Source organism: Kogia breviceps, chromosome 6, assembly GCF_026419965.1.
Source record: "Kogia breviceps isolate mKogBre1 chromosome 6, mKogBre1 haplotype 1, whole genome shotgun sequence".
Classification (NCBI taxonomy): Eukaryota; Metazoa; Chordata; class Mammalia; order Artiodactyla; family Physeteridae; genus Kogia; species Kogia breviceps.
The window spans coordinates 20,600,070-20,621,275 of NC_081315.1; the positions used below are offsets into that span (position 1 = coordinate 20,600,070).

The window sequence follows — 21,206 nt, forward strand, 5'->3', positions numbered from 1 at the left end:
TACATTATATATTCAATTTATATAAAAGTTAACCAGTGTCATGTATTCAATTTATATAAAGGTTAACCACTGTCAACCCTAATCTCTGGTGTTAGAATTCAGGATGATGATTACCTTTGGGAAGGAAGAAGAGTAATGACTAAGAAGGGACATAGTTATTGATGTGGGTGGTGATTACATAGTTATCTTCACTTTGTGGCAAGTCATTCTGAACATTTGTGCATTTTTCTGTATGTTATGCATCCTTTTAAAAAAATTCATATAACTGCCATCTTGTGTATAATGTATAATTTCTCTGGATGCTATTAAGTTGTTTTTCTGAATTAGTTTTATCGGTTTGACTGTAACATGCAGAGGTGTGACTTTCATTGCAATTTTTCTGCTTGTGATTTACTGAGCTTTGTGGATTTGTAGTTTTATGCTTTTCACCAAGTTTGGAAAACATGCCACCAGTTGTTTTGGTTTTTTTTTTTTACAAAATTAGTCATACTGAAAACAGAGGGACTACTCTCATCTCCACTCTGCATACATTTTGGGGAAGGTGGCACCATATACTGAGTACTGATTTTAAGCATATACTTCATTCTTTAGGTCAGCATCCCCAATTTACAGGTTATTGTATCCCAGCTGGCCTCATAAACGGAACCAGCTTTCCAATTTGTTCTCTCCAAGTTCTTGTCTAGCCTGTCAACTCATAAGCCACTGACAACAAACCAGTGTATACCCTTACCTGAGGCCATGTCTCCTAAAGTTCTTCCCTATGGAAGGATTTCCCTTTACTATTCTGGGGTCAGGGCCACTAATGAGTGGTGGTGGTGTGTAGTGACAACTCACATCCAGCTATTGCCAGCTCACTGCAGATTCTTCCATGAACAAACAGGACCCATGCTTTTTTCTCTTCCATTAATTGATCAGAAAGAACTCATGAAGCCAATTTATATGGGTTTGGGGAGAAGTGCTGAAGGAGTAGAGTCAGGGACTATAGAAGTCTGAGTCATCTGCTTATTTAGTTTAATTGTAGCCATGTCCCAGTCTCATAGGGAGTAGACTGCTTCTGTGCTCATCCAGTTGTATGGTTCAGTGAATCAGATAACACCAGCTCATGATGAGTTGTTTTATTATTCACATGGTCACTTGATGTCCCATGATCAGGTGTTCCGTCTCTACCAGGTAGCAGGAGCAAATCAGGAGGTGCTTTTCAAAGAAACAAAACAAAATGTTGTTGGCTGAGGCGGATACATCCTTACTCCAAAACCGAACGGGGTATGTTGTAATTCCCCTATTGGAACTTACCCAAGGCTTCATTTAACACCTCTAACACATGAACTTCCAATACCATTGGATCTGCCCAATCAGAAGGCCCAACTGGCAAGACAGTTTGCTCTGGGCCCCACTCAAAACGTGTAGTCTTACAGTTATCAGAAAACAGGTAAGAGCAGGTCACCCTAATGTACTTTGTTGCCTCCAGAAACCCAAAAGGCCTGCTACACATTTTTTCCTTCTTCTTAGTTGTAGTGGTAGAAAACACAACTACCTGTTATTTATTTGAATGGATATCTTAGCATGTCTTAGGCCACTGCACCCCTAGAAACTCGGTGCCGGTCCTGGAAGTTGTGTAGCGTTTATTTTGCATCTTCTGGCAGGCATATGTCTTATCAAATCACGCAGAATGCTTGCTACTGCCCGCTCACTAGGTTCATTTAACATAATTTCATTGCTGTAATAGACCAGTGTGATAGTCTACAGCACAATGACATGGTCAAGGTCCCTCCATACCATAGAGACAACAGGAAAGCTGACACAGCCCTGAGACAAGACAGGGTGTTCTGTTGTCCCTGCCAGTTAAACGCAATCTGCTTTTGGCTTTCTTTGCTGACTGGAATCGGGTGGGGGCAGGGCAGGGCGAGTTTCCAGATCCGTACCTGTGTACCAGATCGCAGTCTGTACTAACTTCCTCCAGTGCAGGTACCACACCTGGACAGCTGCAGTTGGCACCCCACCTGATTAAGCTTTGCAACAATCCACTGTCATTTCTCACTACCCATCTGGTTACCACACAGGGAATTGAAATGGGAATCTGGTACGAATCACCATGCCCACATGGGGGCACTAACTTCTGTACTGCTTTTCTTTTACTGTCTTGGGAGGGAGTGGTAACAAACAGTTCTGAACTTCTCTGTAGTCCTTCCTACCATAACCCTCAATCTATTGGTCAGAAAACCAAAATGAAGATTGCTTCAGTTATTAAAATATATTTATTCTTACTACACATCTGGGGCTGGAGAAATCACCAGTGTGGGTCTCTCTGGGCTCACTGTTAGCTAGACTCTGGCCAGGACTAAGAAAGTCACTTGACTTTCTTAGGCCCCCTATTCTAACCACTAAATAGCCACTGGAGAAGGATTAGGGCAGTGATTCGCTAACTTGCTCACTGGAATTACCTGGGGAGCTTTAAAAAAACAAGTGCCTGGGTCTCATCCCCAGAACTTATGAGTTAATCGGCTTGGGGTGTACCCTTGGCTTTAGAATTCTAAGGTGTTCTTATGTGCAGACAAGTTTCGAAACCACTGGGTTAGGGGAAGATTCATGGTTATACCTCTGTGGCTGCATTGCAGGGTTCCTCCTCCAAGGGACCAAATTTCTCCCGATCATGAGAAAGTACCAATTTAACTGTAATAACACAAGTTAGTCTACATCTCAGAATTTTTCCACCTAACTATGTTAAGCAGCACCTTAACAGGTTAATCTATTTTATTTCTAGGGACCTCAAGATCATTTAGTATCCATTACTACTTTTCCCTGTGGGTCAAAGCACTCTCGTTAACATTTTCGTTTTTGGCTTATTATGGTAATTGAGCCCACGGTTGTATGCTATCATGTGATCTCTACCACTTTAGGCTTCTTTTATTCCCACTGAGATCAGGAGACTCAATTCTACCACAACTTTCATCACCATCATTTTTCCAAACAAAGGAGAGCCACTTCAGAGCTCTTTGGGAATGCTGGTGCTCCCATCACCAATGCAATTTTTTTTTTCTTTAAATTAAGGTGTGGTCCTGCAGTCAGCAGCGTGATCATCACTGGGGGAGCTGGTTAGAAATGCAGACTCTCAGGCACACCCTAGACTGATTGAATCAGAAACTGACCAATGCATTTTTTGATGACTTGGTGAAAGTTGAGGATGGCTAAGGAGCTGTTGTACTCCTTCCTCTATGGTATGCCAGGGGATTTCTGATATTCTGAAATTATTTCAAATTTTATTTGTAGGCCGTTTATTTTTATTTTTTATTTTGGGAGCCATTTATTATTTGTAGGAAGTTACTGAATCCAAGGCTTATCCTGGCAAACTATTAATGCCAACATATTAAATCTTAATTCTCAGGTAAGTTTGCCTTGATCAAACCTTGTATCTACTTTCCCTCGGTGTAACACCCTTAGAACCCACTTCTATATATACTCCCCAGCTTCCTGCTGGTCAAAACGGCAAGGTCTTAAACTCCTCTGTAGGTTGTCTCTTGCCAGAGCAGGCTACATACTTCCCTGATGGGGAGGCTATGTTGGGATGGAACTGGGAGGTGGTGAGGGTAAATTCTGAGGACAATAGGAATCAACTTATGAGAGCTGCACCAAATGTAGTCACTGAAAGCCTCTATGCAGAGGAGGCTGGTTTCCTCTGAGAGCAAAGGAAGTTCAAGGGAATATGGAGGTTCAGAGTTCTCACCTTCATTCTTGTCTGCCCAACTATCCCCATTCTGTGTCTCAGGGCCCACTCCTTTCCCATCAATGCTAACCTTAGTGTAAGAAAACTGGAAGAACTAACTGAGCGTTTAATTAGTACTACGAATCTACCTTATCTGCCCACTGATTACAGAAGATGAAGGACTCCTTCAAAGCTACAGTGGAGAAGTTCTGATCCCGTACAAGCATTCTTAACTGTATATTCATAGTTTTCATGTTTTCCTTTTTCCTATGTACAATGTGTTTAGGACCATAAGAGAAGCCTGGTGGGTTCAGAATCTTTATAATTACTATGATTACCATGGTGATACTTTCTCTCCCCTCCCCTCCATCTTCACTCCATCCCATGCTATTAATGGTCATCATAACAGTACTGTAAGCCATGGATTACTACCTGAGGTCCCTTTACCTATAGCAATGAGGTTATCCTCGTGATTGATTTTACATATGTGTGTGTATGTGTGCATATAAGCCAATCCCAGAAGCCCATTGTGAGGACCCATTTCCTGTGATAACTCCTGGTACCAATTAATCTATCAGTTAGGGTTATAAAAAGAAATAAAAAGCACACTCAAAATAAGGAAAAGATTGGTAAAATATATTAAACTTAAGAACTTTTTTCCAAAAGATGTTATTAAGGAAATGAAAAGACAAACCATGTTATGGGAAAGGATATTTGGTGCACATATATTTGACCAAGAACTCATATCCAGAGTATATAAAGAAGTCCTAAAATTCAATAAGGGAAAGAATGACTACCCAACAGAAATATGGATGTGACTTGAACAAGCACTTAAAGAAAAAAGAGGATCCCCAAACGACAAATAATGTAAGATGGTGTTCAACGTCAATAAACATCAGGTAAATGCAAATTAATGCCAAATGAGATACCACTACACACCTATCAGAATGGCTTAAAAAAACAAAACACAATACTAAGTGTTGCCTAGGGTGTGGAGAACATGAAACTTTCATATACTGCTGGTGAAGATATAAAAAACATAAACTTTGGAAAACTGTCATTCTTTACAGTTTGAACCTACCTCAATGACCAAGGAATTTTAACCCTATGTATTCTCTCAATAGAAATGTCTGCCCACGTACACCAAGTGACATATGAAAGAGTGCTTGTGGTACCATTATTGGTTAGTAGCCCCAAAGCAGAAACAACCCAAATAGCTACAACAGAATGGATAAATATATTTATTTTATCCCCATAATGGAATATAGCAATGAATATGAACAAACTACTTCTACAAACAACAGATGAATCTTACAAATATAATGGTGAAATGCATATTTAATCTCTTTCATGTATGATTAAAAACCAGGCAAAACTAATCTATGGTTAGAAATTAGTATGAGTGGTTACATTTGGGGAGGATGGGGAGGATGGGCAGGATTGTTATTGGGAGGTCACATAAGAGGTTTCCATGTAACTGGTAATATTCTATTTCCTGGGTGATGGATAGAGGGATATTTTTACTTTATTTCTGCAGTATGCTGTATTTCAGTTTTTTAAAAGGGTGGTCCTAATAAGATTAGGAACTACTGGTTATGCCTACTTGCCCTTCTCCAACAATTCAAACACTTCTTCCTTCAAGGCCCAGTTCAGATTCCACAACTTACTTGAAGCCCAACAACTTCAGCTAGAAAGGACTTATCTTTCTGCTTGGTTTTTATTACATTTCCTGGGAGACAGTGTAATACAGTAGAAATGGTACAGGCTAAGGGGGCTTGGGCTTTAATCTGTAAGGCAATAATAAGCAAGAGAGTGATGTGGTCATATTTGTATCTGCTCACCATGAATGTAACTCATTATAACAGTACTTATTTATATTTCTTTGAATATGTAGACAAAAATTTACATACACATATAAGTGTAAAAATGGCATGTTAGACTGTTACAATATTTGCTCCCAATGAATCATGCCTCCTTTGTTTATGCCTTTTTGCAATGTGCCTTTGCCACCTTAACTAACAAAAGGTAGTTTATTTCCCCACTTCTTGAATCTAGGCTAGCCTTGGGACTTGTTTTGACCACAGAATGCAGTAGCTGTGACTTTGTGCAACTTCTTTGGATGAGGTTTAGAAAGGCTTTACAGTTCCTTTTTCACCTTTTGGAAAACTGCCCTGGGCCACTATGCTGTGAATAAGTCTGGGATGAAAGACCATGTGAAGGGAGCCATGTGAATGAGCCCAGAGAAAACCAATAGAAAAACTTTCTAGCCAAAACACAGCATGGTGAGAAATAATAAATCATTATTGTCTTAAGCCATTAAATTTTGTGGTTGATTTGTAATGCAGGAATAGATAATCTAGTCTATTATGGCAGAGACTGCTATTGTCTCTCAGTGTCCCTTCTTCTCCCTCATCCTTTAGTATTAGAACCCCCAAGTTTTGGCTTGGTACATTGCTACACAGGCAAGGACTATATTTCCTAGCTTCCCTTGGAGGTCTGGCCATATGACTACATTTTGGCCCATGGGCTATAAGTGGAAATGATGGCTGCAAATTCTGTGACATGCCCTTAAAAGAAGAGGTATACTGTTTTTCCATTTCCCATTCCCAGATACATCTTGGCAGGGGCTGGAACAACCATCTTAGGCCATGAAATAGAAGCTGCATATTGAGTATAGCAGATTAACAAGCCTGCATCCCTAACACCTGAGGCTGCTATATCAATCTTGAACTGATTATTTCTGGACTGTTATGGAACAGAAAAAAAAAAACTTCCATCTTATTTAAGTCATTATTATTTCGGCCTTAAAGCAACCAAACCTATATCCCAAGTAATATGTATTTTCCATTATTCCCCCCATATAGTTATATACAAATACTCATGTGTGTATATATACATCTACAAATATAAATATTTTGAGTGTAAACAGGCACACACAAACAAATATGCAAACCATTTATGTGTGCTGACGATGATGTTTTATAGACTAGGATCATATTATACACACTTTTCTTCATCTTGTTTTTTTCTCATTTAAGCAGTAGCGTTGGATTGGCCAAAAAGTTCCTTCAGCTTTTAAGTAAAAATAAAAGACACATTTTTCATTTTTACCAAGAACTTTATTGAACAACGTATTCACCGTTTTGTTCCACCTAACTTCTGCCATTTTTCAGGCAACTTCATAATTCCATCTTCCCAAAACTTTTTATGTTTTTGAGCGAAGAACTGTTCCACATGCCTTTCACAGTCTTCCAGGGAATTGAAATTTTTTCCATTAAGAGAATTTTGTAAAGACTGAAATAAAATGGAAATTCAAAGGTGCAATGTCTGGTGAATATGGCGGATGAATCAGAACTTGCCAGCCAAGCTGTAACAGTTTTTGCCTGGTCACCAAAGAAACATGCGGTCTTGCTGATGGAAGGTTATGCGTTTCCTGTTGACTAATTCTGGACGGTTTTCGTCAAGTGCTGCTTTCAGTTGGTCTAACTGGAAGCTGTACTTGTTGGAATTAATCGTTTGGTTTTCCAGAAGGAGCTCATAATAGAAGACTACCTTCCAATCCCACCATATACACAACATCACCTTCTCTGGATGAAGACCTGCCTTTGGTGTGGTAAATTTCACTTGCCCCACGATCTCTTCCATTCCACATTATTGTACAGTATCCACTTTTCATCACCCATCACAATTTGTTTTAGAAACGGAACATTTTCATAACGTTTCAGTAGATAATCGCATGCGGAAATATGGTCAAGAAGGTTTTTTCACTTAACTTATGTGGAACCCAAACATCAAAGTGATAACGTAACCAAGCTGGTGCAAATGATTTTCAATGCTTGATTTGGATATTTTGAGTATGTCGGCTATCTCCCTCTAGCAATATCGTTGACTGTTCTCAATTAATGTCTCAATTTGATTGCTATCAACTTCAACTGGTCTCTCCAACCATGGAGCATCATCCAGTGAGAAATCTCCAGCATAAAAGTTCGCAAACCACTTTTGACCTGTTCAATCAGTCCCGGCACCTTCTCCCTACACTGCACATATCTTTTTTTGCGTTTCAGTTGTGCTTTTACCTTTCTTGAAATAATAAAGCATAATATGCTGAAAATGTTATTTTCTTCCATCTTCAATATTAAAATGGCTACATAAAAATTCACCAATATTGGGACTTGCTTGGTGGCACAGTGGTTAAGACTCTGCACTCCCAATGCAGGGGACCAGGGTTTGATCCCTGGTCAGGGAACTAGATACCACATGCATGCCGCAACTAAGAGTTCACATGCCACAACTAAGGACCCGGCGAGCTGCAACTAAGAAGCCTGCCTGCTGCAAGTAAGGAGCCCATGTGCTACAACTAAGGAACCCACCACAACTAAGACCCAGTGCAACCAAATAAATATTTTTTTTCAATTCACCAATTAAAAAAAAAAATTCACCAATTTTGATAAGTTTTTTTAAATGCACACTGATATGACAGCTGTGTAACATACAATCTAACAAAACTGGGTTTTTTTTGTTTGTTTGTGGTACGCGGGCCTCTCACTGTTGTGGCATCTCCCGTTGTGGAGCACAGGCTCCAGATGTGCAGGCTCAGTGGCCATGGCTCACGGGCCCAGCTGCTCCGCGGCATGTGGGATCTTCCTGGACCGGGGCACGAACCCGTGTCCCCTGCATTGGCAGGCGGATTCTCAACCACTGTGCCACCAGGGAAGCCCAACAAAATTGTTTTGAATGAAGTTAAAGACATCTAAGCGCTACCAGAGCCGTCTTATAGAAAAAACCGAATCAACTTTTTGGCTAACCCAACATCTTATGGAAATCACAATTCAACTCATACTGCTTTACTTTACTCCTTTCCATAAGATACAAAAACTGTAATTCAACCATTTTCCTATTAATGAGCTTTCATTTTGTTACTTGTTTTTTGATACTATGGATGATACAACAATGAACATTCTCACAGATAGACCCTTACATAGTATTTTATACCTATAGGACAGATTCACAAGAATGATGTAGCTAGGATAAAAGATATTTGTAGTTTAAAACATTTTAACACAGATTGCCAGACTGTTTTGCAAATAGGCTGAAAAAGTTCACATTTATACCAGCAATGTACCCTTTTTGTTGGATCCCTACTGGCAACAGGTGCTATTGGTCATTTAACATTTCGCCCATTCTGAAAAGATGTCTCACTTCACTTGTAACAGGAGAAATGCATAATAAAACTACACTAAGATTAAACATTTTCACTTATCAGTCCCAAATCCAAAAGTATGATAACATACTCTAATGACAATGCTGTGGGGTCACTCTTCCATGTTGTTTATATAACACAGGGAAATCTGGCAATATCTATCAAAATCCCACACACATTACATACCCTTTGATCTAGCTATCTTATTTCTGTGAAATCTTGAACATGTGAGACACAATTATAAACAGTATTATTCATTACTACACTTTTTTCAAAAGCAAAAGACTGAAATCAATGCAAATATCCATCATAAGGGCTGGTAAAATAAATTCTGGTATTCTTGTAGCGAAATACAATGCAGCTGTTAAAGGATAAGAACTCATTATGGAGCTACTTACATAACTAAGTGAGTTGTGGAACACAGTGCATTATTATAACCTTTGCTGTTTTTCTTTTTTTTTAAGGAGAAATAAACTCGTATTTGTATAAAAAGCTCTGGGAAATACTTCAGAAACTAATCAAAGTGGTTGTGAGACGAGTGGTGTTGGCGTGGGAAATGGGTGGATGGCAGATACGTGGGGGAAACTTCAACTCAAAACATAAGTACCTATCCACCTATCTAGATACACAAACACACATTACATTTGAATGAATTACTCCTCAAAAGGAAAGGAAAAAGAAAAATAGTTCCAGTAGAGTGAATTCCCCAGTTTTCTTTGTGTGATTTTTGTTAAGTCAATTTACCTATCTGATCCTCTTTCTTCAACTGTAAAACAGGGATAAGATCTGCTTCACAATGCTTTGGTGAGCACTAGATTAGCTCTGTCACTTAATAAACTGACACTTAATAAATGTTAGCTGAATTTTAAAAAAAAAGTTTTGCCAATCTGTTACATAGGCCTAATTGGCATCTCATTATTTTAGTTTTCATTTTCCTGATTTCTTCTGATTTTGAGTGTCTTTTCACATTTGGATTTACCATTTGCTGAGTTCGTATTCTTTGCCCACCCATTTTTCTGTAGAATTGCTTGCTCCCTTTTTTTTTAAATATCTTTTTTTAAATTTTGGAATTTACAAAGTGGTCCCATACTGTGTATATCTTTCTTTTCCTTTTTTTTGGCTGTGTTGGGTCTTTGTTGCTGCACACGGGCTTTCTCTAGTTGTGGCAAGAGGAGGCTACTCTTCTTTGTGGGCTTCTCATGCAGTGGCTTCTCTTGTTGCAGAGCACGGGCTTCAGTAGTTGCAGTATACGGGCTCAGTAGTTGCAGCACGTGGGCCCTAGACCATGCGGGCTCAGTAGTTGTGGCTTGCAGGCTCTAGAGTGCAGGCACAGTAGTTGTGGCACATGGGCTTAGTTGCTCCGCGGCATGTGGGATCTTCCTGGACCAGGGCTCAAACCCGTGTGCCCTGCTTTGGCAGGCGGATTCTTAACCTCTGAGCCACCAGGGAAGTCCCTGCTTGTTCCCTTGATGTGAATTTCTAAGAGCTCTTTTAACATTATAGATATTAAACTTCACTGTACATATTTTTCTAAATGTATTATATATCTATTAACTTTAACTATGTTTATATTTTTGCATACAAGTTATTTCTTACACTGACAAATGTCTAACTTTTTTAGAAGAACGTGTATTCTGCTGTTGTTAGGTTAAGTATTCTATAAATGTCAATTAGATCCAGTTGACTGATGGTACTATAGAGTTCAACTATATCCTCACAGATTTTCTGCCTGCTAGATCTATTGATTACTGAAAAAGGGGTGATGAAGCCTCCAGCTATAATAGTGGATTCGTCTATTTTTCCTTGCAGTTCTGTCAGTTTTTGCCGTAGCTGTCTTAATGCTCTGTTGTTAGACATACACACATTAAAGGTTGCTGCATCTTTCTGGAGCATTGACCTCTGTATCATTATGTAATGACCTTTCCTATCACTGATAATTTTCCTTTTCTGAAGTCTGTTTTGTCTGCATATAGCAATTACACTTTCCTTTGATGAGCATTAGCATAGTAGATCTTTCTCCATTCTTTTACTTTTAACCTATCTGTCTTTATATTTAAAGTGGGTTTCTTCTGTACAGTTCCTGAGAAAATAGAGATCTAGTAAGGGATGCTGGCTTCCTCCCTCCAAATTAACCCTGGGTAGGTACAGAAAGGAAGTAAGGGCTTGAGGAATAAAATCAAGAACTGTGAAGAAACCCTAGTTAGGATCAGAAGTTTTTAAGTATTGTTCCTGCCACTCCCCCACTGATCATCCCACTTTGGGACAATCAGTTCCAGACAACTGATTACTACACAGATCATCAGCAACAGATCAGGCTTCTCAGCGTAGTATAATGTCTGTTAAATTGAGCTGCTGATGAAAAAGAGTGTGGGCTGACCAGATATTCTAGAGCAGTGGACAGTCACTCCACCATTCCTTCCCCAAACCTCCAGGGTTTTGGTGGATTACAACAGCCTTCAGCTGCTGAATTACAAATTTCAAGGCAAATCTTTACTAGAGGAGTTGTCCAGTGAAACAGGAACCAACAGAAATAGAGCACTATACTCTTCTGTGGTGCCTGGAGCCTTCCGCTCTCTATTCCTTAAACTTGTGGGAAGGGATAAAACTAGGGTCTACCCTTTTGCTCATCCTCCACATCCATTATCAGAGAGAGCAGGAGAGAACATGAGCTTGTGAACCAAAATATCTAGACACCTGAGGAGTATGATCACCATATGACACAACAAATTAAACAACATATACCAACTGAAGCAGAATTACAGGAACAGGCATTTAATTTTAAAAAACAATTCAAATTTAATAGTTTAAAAACAATCCAATTATTCATTCAAAAGATTTTTATTGTGCACCTATGAACTGTCAGGCACTGAGGATTCCTCAGTGAACAAGACAGACAAAAATCTTTGTGTACTTTCTAGTGGTGCGAAATGGCCTGGGGCACAGAGACAAAAACATACAAACAACTAAATATCTAACTAACTAACCAATAAACCATTTTAGAAGGTAATAATTGCTTATAAAAATAAAGCAGGTAAAGCAGATTGGAACTGCTAAAAAGGGTGAATAAAAATTGTGACCCTGGGCTTCCCTGGTGGCGCAGTGGTTGAGAGTCCGCCTGCCGATGCAGGGGACGCGAGTTCGTACCCTGGTCCGGGAGGATCCCACATGCTGCGGAGCGGCTGGGCCCGTGAGCCATGGCCGCTGAGCCTGCGAGTCCGGAGCCTGTGCTCCACAACGGGAGAGGCCACAGCAGTGAGAGGCTCGCATACCGCAAAAAAAAAAAAAAAAAAAAAAAAAAAAAATTGTGACCCTAATTTTAAAACGAAACAGAGCTTAAGACAGGAGTCAAAAAGATGCTGAGTGGGAGGTTACTAATGTGTGAGGAAGGAACAAGAAATCATAAAATGGTCATAAGAGAATATCAGGTATAAAAATATGAGTTTAACGATTACAGATGGGTAAATAGCATGATGGATCAGAGTTTATGATGCTTTTGAGGTACAGAATTTGAATATTTTCATGAAGTTACAGTTTCTAGATCTTTACCTTTGTGGTTCCCAGTGCTTTCATGTTTGAAAAAAATCTTCATCCAGAGAATTTTTTTTAGCTTTATAATTAAAATATTTAAAATTATAAAATATTATTGAACATGGTAAGAAATTTAAATAAAAGTAGAAAGTAAAAGACCTCATTAACTCTTCCCCATTCTCCTTTCCACAGAAGTAATCATTTTTCTGTGTCTCCTTTCAGAAATTTCCTAAGCATAATCAAATGTGTGAATGTGTATAGTTTAAAAATTCTATAAATAGGATTTTTTTTTTTTTTCCCCGGTATGCGGGCCTCTCACTGTTGTGGCCTCTCCCGTTGCGGAGCACAGGCTCCGGACATGCAGGCTCAGAGGCCATGGCTCACGGGCCTAGCCGCTCCGCGGCATGTGGGATCCTCCCGGACCGGGGCACGAACCCACGTCCCCTGCATCAGCAGGCGGACTCTCAACCACTGCGCCACCAGGGAAGCCCTATAAATAGGATTTTATACAAATTTTCTGCAACTTGCTTTTCTTCACATATATGGATCTACTTTAGAGATACAGGTTTTAAAGGACAGTAAAAATCTCATTTAAAAGGCAAAATTATAGTGATGATAAAAAGATCAGTCGTTGCCAGGGGTGTGGGATGGGAGGGGGTAGGGATGAATAGGTGGAATGCAGGGCATTTTTAGGGCAATGAAACTATTCTGTATGACACAACGTTAAATACGTGAAACTATGCATTTGTCAAAACCTACAGAACTGTATGACACAAAGAGTGAACCCTAAAATGTAAACTATGGACTTTAATAGTAATGAATCAATATTGGTTTATCGACTGTAACAAATGTGCCACACTAATGCAAGACGTAAATAATAGGAGAAACTGGGTGTGTACGCGTGTGTGAAGTATCATATGGAAATTCTCTGTATTCTCTGCCCAATTTTTCTAGAACCTAGAACTGCTCTAAAAAATAAAGTCTATTTAAAAAAACCCCAAAACCCTTCATTTAGGAAAATTATTTTTAAAGCTCTGCATAGAATATTTTAGAGTTAGAGGCTCAAAGTCAAATATTGGGCAGGTTGTTGCTATGGTCCAGGCATAAAATGATTAGTGCTAGGCTTCCCTGGTGGCACAGTGGTTAAGAATCTGCCTGCCAATGTAGGGGACACGGGTTCAAGCCCTGGTCTGGGAAGATTCCACATGCCGTGGAGCAACTAAGCCCGTGCGCCACAACTACTGAGTCTGCGCTCTAGAGCCTGCAAGCCACAACTACTGAGCCTGTGAGCCACAACTACTGAAGCCCGCGCACCTAGAGCCTGTGCTCTGCAACAAGAGAAGCCACTGCAATGAGAAGCCCACGCACCTCAACGAAGAGTAGCCCCCACTTGCCACAACTAGAGAAAGCCTGCATGCAGCAACAAAGACCCAATGCAACCAAAAATAAAAAACTGTAAATAAAATAAATTAATTGAAAAAAATGATTAGTGCTAAGGTAGCAAATGAAATTAGTTTGAACTATTAGATTTGCTAATACCTAAGAAAATTGCACCTCAGAAAATCTTAAGTGGAATTTAAAGTTTCTGATTTAAAGAAGTAATATGTCAAAAATAGTATGTTAACCAGGAGTAGCAAAAACAATATGCTTAAGCATTACGTGGACAAAAGAGCAATGCGGCTGAAAAGATGCAAATAGCCATAAATGACATGTTAAACACATTTTTAAAGTTAACATGACATGGAGGAACCAGGAAATTATCCATCTACTATACTTAGTGTGGCTTATGTACTTAAACTGTTTCTTTCAGATTTTTACAACCTACATGTTTTCTAAACATAACAGTCATTAACAAGATATACTGGGTGCATTCAATCTGAATAGTGTTATTCTATATAAAATGCAGCTGTCTTTGAGTTTACAAGCTCAAAGGCAAATATAAATTCAAAAGTTAGATAATATAAAGCAACATATTATTAAATGCACAGTGGTATCACAAAGCATATCAGATTCCTGTTTTCTTTAGTACCTAGTTCATCAGCACTTGGGAGTAGGCTAGTTCCATGAACTCCTGAGGTAAATAAGAATCTACCCTATTTTTTTAATGATTATATATCCAGATTACAGTAAGCATGGAATTTCTAAGACAAAAAAGGTGGCTTCCAAAAAAGAAAAAGAAGCTTCAAAGACCTACATAGAATTAAGCTCTTTATTATGTATGTATACATAAATTCTGTATCTATTTACTTTTTAACTATAACCTTTTTCTAGTCAGTGACTACAAAAGTGGCATCTCAATACACACTCATAGAAATTATAGAATAGGTTTTTTCCAAGTTTACTCTATTCTACCAAGTGTCTCTAGGAATTTTCTATTAGGCAATTCTATATACTGCTTGTTTTTAGCACCACAAGCAATATGGAAGAAGACTTTTAAATAGTTTTACCATTTGTTATTAATTTAAAGATACCAATTTTGTTTCTCTAGTTTTGCTTTTATTTCCAGTTTGCTGCATTTCCTCTTAACACTGTGGGTAAGGTGGGCAGTTAAAATGTGGTTCTTCAAAAACAAAGGGTAAGTATAATATAAGAACACCAAAATCAAAATCCTCTTTTTAAAAAAGTTTTATCTCTTTAAAAATGTCTGAATACATAAACTGACAGATTTAATAGAAATCCTTTTTAAAAATTTTCTTAGTTTCTCACATAATAATCATTAATTTAACCCCAAACTTAAATCATTAATTTGAGCCCAGGAGGGTAAGTCTCCTCTCAATTTGTTCAAACATATTAGGTGTTCCATTAATTTCATCTTATTGTTTCAATCTATCAATCTCCAATTCCTTTTACCTCTTTCTTCACTTTGTGCTTCTTATTTGCTTGATCACATGTCCTGTTGCTTCTTGGTTTAATCCACACGTAGGTGGTACCCATCCTCCATTAGTTTCTTGAAAAAGGATGAATGAACTGTATATTTGAGAGGCTTCAGGATTGAAAATAACTTTATTCTATTTGTTTGTTGTTTTTTTTTTTTAATTTTTGGCTGCCTTAGGTCTTTGTTGCTGCGCACGGGCTTTCTCTAGCTGCGGCGAGCAGGGGCTACTCTTCATTGCGGTTCACAGGCTTCTCATTCGGTGGCTTCTCTTGTCGCAGAGCACAGGCTTTAGGCGTGTGGGCTTCAGTAGTTGTGGCACTCGGGCTCCGTAGTTGTGGCTTGTGGGCTCTAGAGCACAGGCTCCGTAGTTGTGGCGCACAGGCTTAGTTGCTCTGTGGCATGTGGGATCTTCCCGGACCAGGGCTCGAACCCGTGTCTCCTGCACTGGCAGATGGATTCTTAACCACTGTGCCACCAGGGAAGTCCCTAACCTTATATTTGATTGACAGCGTAACTTATACAGAATTCTAAATTAGAAGTAATTTTCCTTCAGAATTTTGAAGCATTGCTCCATTACCCTTTTGCTTCCAGAGTTATTAAGAAGTCCAATATATTCACCTCTGTATACACCATATGAAACCTCTATCAACTTTTTTTCTATCAACTTGTACAATTTACTCTTTGTCTCTCTACTCGTTATCTTCATAGAGTAGAGAAAGGGGAGGTGGGAGATACACAGAAAAAGAGCTCCAAAAATCAGCACGGGTCCTCTTAAGCATTTTATACTTACAGCAATCTTAATTAGGTCCCCAAGAGCCACATGTGATTAGCAGTGGCATACTGCACTATCATACAGACTGTGCAACCCTAGAGCAACCACTGTAAGAAACAAAATGAGGTTCAGCAACAATAAAAGACATGTGTTGGGACTTACCTGGTGGCACAGTGGTTAAGAATCCGCCTGCCAATGCAGGGGATACGGGTTCGAGCCCTGGTCTGGGAAGATCCCACATGCTGCGGAGCAACTAAGCCCGTGCGCCACAACTACTGAGCCTGCGCTCTAGAGCCCACGAGCCACAACTACTGAAGCCTGCGCGCCTAGAGCCCGTGCTCTGCAACAAGAGAAGCACCACAATGAGAAGACTGCACACGGCAACAAAGAGTAGCCCCTTCTCACTGCAACTAGAGAAAGCCCATGCGCAGCAATGAAGACCCAACGCAGCCAAAAAAAGGAAAGAAAAAAAAAAGATGTGTTGATATCAATGTAAAAATAATAATTATGACGAAGATAAAAGCTAACGCTACTGTGCATGTCTACGTGCCAGGTACTGTTTTAGTTGCTTCATATATGTTAATTACTGAATTAGTATATAAAATACAACCTGAAGAAGTAGGTATTGTCTTCATTCTTATAGGTTATATATTTTACCCTGGCACAGCCAGAATTCTAGTCTAAACAGTCTAACTCCAGAGTCTTGTGGTCTTAACTATTATGCTATATTGCATTCCAGTAGCAGACGGTAGTCATTTTTTGTTGTTATACTGCTTTTAAATATCTTTTCTTGACAAAATCAAGTTGGCAAACCCATGTTAATTTCCTCAATTAAAAAATTTACTGGTTGGTGAAATGTGAAAGCCTGGAAATCAACAGTTTGTAGGGCCAGTAGAGAGAAAGAAAATGAAAATCTGAGAGAAGGTAACTGATGCAAGGTCTTGGAGGAAGAGTTCTAGAACACAGGGAGGAGTTAAATTTAAAGGACAGGGCAGACACTAAGTACAGGAGGAATTATAGTCACATTTAGAGATGATGGGGAAGAAAGATTCTCTAGTAACTAAAAATCAAGGTCACCTGAGCCCAAAACAAGCCTGATAGTATCAATTTGAAGGCTTATTAATAAGTAAATAATATAGAATGGTGAAGATTTAGAGCAACTTTTGTGAGGAATGGGAAAAAATAAAGCCAGGATTGGACTGACACACTAGAAAAATAGAGATGGTTTCAACACTAAATATCTTGAAGAAGTCAAAAAATAAGGTTAGTGGGAGTAAAGGACTGGACGATGTATAAACAAATAAATGAGGTTGTGGTTAGAAGATAGGATTTCTGAATTTAAGATCTCAAAGCCAGAGGAAATGCTCATTCATTGATAACGATGAAGACGATACTGCTGATAATAACCATTCATTAAGCACACTAAAAAAATTAATTACATATGGTCATAACAACCATTACTATCAGCATATTACAGAGAAGAAACTGAGGCCCTAATGAATTTTCAATTAACACTCAAGTTTTTCATAGAACTTAACAAAATGATGCTGAAATTCATATATAGTAGGAAAGGGCCTGTCATTCCCTAGAAAATTCTGAAGAAAATAGGTGAATATTAACTATTGTTAATACCCTACTGGCTATTAACACTTATTATAAAACAGCAGCAATTATGATAGTGTGGTTATGTTATAGAGGTCATACAAATTGACCAATGGAAAATAATAAACAATCCATGGATTTGTGGAAAACTGATTTGAAATCAATGACATTACAAACCATAAAAGAAAAGTTATACTATTCAATAAATGCTGCTAGAACAATTAGTTGTTCATATATAAAATAAATAAAATAAATTAGATCTCTACCTCATTCACAAAAATAGGTTGATTAAAAAAAGAATAAAACAAGAATAAAAGTTTAAAACTTTTGGCAAAAAGATAAATGAATATCTTTGTGATTCTGAAGTAGGAGAGGATTTCTTAAACCAGACACCCAAAGCACAAAATATAAAGGAAAAGATGAATAAATGTGACTACATTCAAAGAAAATTTCAGTGTAAGAAAAGACACCACAAACAAAGGCCAAAGAAAAGGCACAGACTGGAAGATGAGAGGCAATAATATAACCAACAATGTATTATTAGCCAGAAAACATAAATCAATGAAAAAGATGAGTATAGCAATAGAAAAATGGGCAAAGATGCCCAGAGATGTCCAGGAGGCATTTGGGATTAGTACTAGAGACATCTGGGCTGGAAACAGAGATTTGGGATACATTGACTTATTGATCATATTTGAATTCATGGACTAGATGAGTTTATAAAAGGAAAGCATGTAAAGAAATTAGAGATCTGGGCCTAGCTAGGACATAAAGCAGGCAGAGGATTACCAATCCTCACTCAAGATCTTAACACTAAATAACTTCTTTAAACTTATCCACATATTATTTTGTCTTGCCTTTTCTGACCATAATTTTGTCTTTTAAAGATGGGGTCTAAACACAAGAAATAAACACTTATAATAAAACCAGATTTTGTTGGACACTACATCAGAAGGTGGTCAGATAAGCCTGCCACTTCTGTTTAGAACAATATTACCTTCAGCTTCTCTGTTTCATGTATTGCCAAGAAGGCAGGATTGTGGAAATGAAATGCAAATTAAAATAAAACAGGATTTAAAATTTAAAGTAAAGGGAAGGTAAGAAAATATTCCCAAAGTGCACAATAAAGATTTTTTTAATTGGTGGGGTTAGGAACTATCGCCTTTCATACATTAGCATAGCTCATTTAATGCATCAGAAATAGCTAATGTATGCCTCCACATCTTTAAATTTTAAGACAAAAAAGATGAAAGACAAGAAAAATGTTTCATCCATATAGACTTCTGCTCATCCCATTTCTTCTACTTAGAAATAGCAAACCAGGTATCCACTGCTCAAGGGAAGCCAGTCACAGAAAAACAACTACATGCAGTATAATTCCTTTTATATGATATTCAAGAACATGCAAAGCAAGACAGAATAGTGGTGGTGGTAAGAAGATGTGGTTAGCAGTGACATAAAGAAGCTCTATGGGGTGTCTGGTATTCTGTATATGTGGATCTGGGTGTTGGGTCACATCAATTTATACATTTGGCACTTGAGCATTTTACTATGTTCTGTCTTTTAACTGAGGTATGTATTTTTTGTTCCTATAAAGAAAAACTTCTTAGATACCTTAAGAATCTCATTGAACACAGCTTGTTTCGCTCTTGTCAAGACAACAAAGCCTCTAATTAAGAAACAAATATTTACTGGCCTTCTCTCAACTTGTCTTCCCCTAATGGCCCCACTCCCTCAACCCACCCCTACCTCAGCCATCTCAACAGAACAGTCTCAAGGACAAGGACGTCTGAGATGAACATTTTCAGGATCAACAAGCTCCAGGGTCCTTCCACCAAACCAAAAGTAAGCTCCTAAGAGGAAACTGAAAGGAAACTCGAATGTAAACACCAACCTTTTAATAATCACTTTGTGAATCATCTTCTACACTATCCTAGCTCATGAGCATGAACCTGTATCTAAACATCTTTGAAGAAATTTCCATTGTAATTTTACTTTGACAATTTGGACCAGGGTAAAATGATAGAAAATAGGCTTATCTAGATTTCAATTAACCCTCTTGCTGATGGTTATTTTTTTTAGTGAAGGACAATAACAAATATTAAATTTAAACAGTCCAGATAATGCTTTAAAAAAAAAAAACCTCCTTCCCTTTCTCACGTTAGCGTGAAACACCAAGGAAAAAATAAAAAATAAGACCTACATATTACAGCTGGTTGTTACACTGTGTCATACAAAATGCAATATTGGACCTTGCACAGTTCGTTGTCTTGTGTTGCTGGTCAAGCGGGGTTCAGAACGGTAATGAGACAGGGTATTGAGATACAAATACGCAACGTGAAATCAGCAAGTACATTACTTCGGATATTTTACTTCAGCAAAAACAGGAAACAAAGTCATGTCAAGTAAGATGCTTCCAGGGACTAAAAGTATCGCCTTTCTTCTTTTTTTTTTTTTTGAGCTATCTCCTTTCGCTCTTTTTTTTTTTTTTTTCTAAACAACAATTAAAGTTCTTCACGGATACGTTAGTTTGTAGCAGAAGCCCTGCAACATAAAATAAAGGAAACCCTAAGCCTTTATGTTCTTTTACCACTTTCCCAGTTTTAGGTAACGGAAAAAAGAACAGATCTGCAGAAGGAACTGAAGATTATCTAAGGAAGGACTCTAACGGGTCTCTTCTGAATAGCAAATACCTCAAGGTCTCGGAGCAGGATTGTACCAAATGGCCAAGGGGCAGAGCTGTAGGCAGTTCCTAGTTTAGCGAAAGTATTTTAACTTCTTTAAAAAAAAAGAAAAGAAAACAGGGTTGTAGAGGGAAGACAGCGAAATCAGGCGCCAAGGCGGGTAGAGGAGAAGGGTGCTCTTAAGAGAATTTGCAGTTCTGGGGTCGCGGCTGGAAGAGGCCAAGACGAGACGGGCCAAGGTAAAAAGAGTCGCCAGGAGAAACTCACTTTTGAAAGGCACTTTCCAGTTACAAAGCACTCTCTTGTGCTTTACCTTCTCCGACACAGTATCCTTTCTGCGGGCCTCCAGCGTCTACAGATGTAAAAGGCCCACCTCAAGGGCCCTCTTCAGCATCGAGATTCCGAGGCGGGCCTCGCTACCCGTCAGTCCCCGCGGCCGCCCGCGCCCCCTCAGAATCCGCCGGGCGCGCGCACGTCACCCGCCTGCTGCCAATCGGCGCCGGGCAAGTCGCCTCTCCTCCCGTGGCCGCAACCCTGCCCCGCCCGGTCCAGGCTGCAAGCGCCCGCCGGCCGCTTCCGCTCTCGGCGCAGGCGCGGCAGCTCGGCCGGAGAGCGGCGCGGGTCGGGCGAGGAGTGGACGCCACTGGCCAGGATGGTGTTGGAGAGCGTGGCCCGCATCGTGAAGGTGCAGCTCCCCGCGTATCTTAAGCGGCTCCCAGTCCCCGAGAGCATTACCGGGTTCGCCCAGCTCACAGGTAATCTTTGCGTTCAGCCAGTCCCCATCCTTGCAAGCTTCCCAAGGCGGAGGGTGGGGGCGGGCATCTAAAAACCCTCGGGCCGAGGGG

At 39.3% G+C, this 21,206-nt stretch overlaps 1 protein-coding gene and 1 long non-coding RNA gene across 2 annotated transcripts in view; one reads left to right on the plus strand and one right to left on the minus strand.

Annotated features, from left to right (window-relative positions):
- Positions 1 to 21,200, minus strand: LOC131758807 (uncharacterized). The gene is made up of 2 exons (XR_010840979.1): positions 20,629 to 21,200; positions 1 to 1,194 (listed from the first exon to the last, which is right to left on the minus strand). It is a non-coding gene; the product is annotated as an uncharacterized lncRNA (long non-coding RNA).
- CISD2 (CDGSH iron sulfur domain 2) overlaps positions 20,910 to 21,206 on the plus strand; it is an 11,402-nt gene continuing 11,105 nt past the window's right edge. The window contains exon 1 of the mRNA XM_059067326.2: positions 20,910 to 21,116. Coding sequence (XP_058923309.1) covers positions 21,014 to 21,116 — 103 coding nt within the window. The 5' untranslated portion in view covers positions 20,910 to 21,013. The remainder of the gene's footprint in view (positions 21,117 to 21,206) is intronic.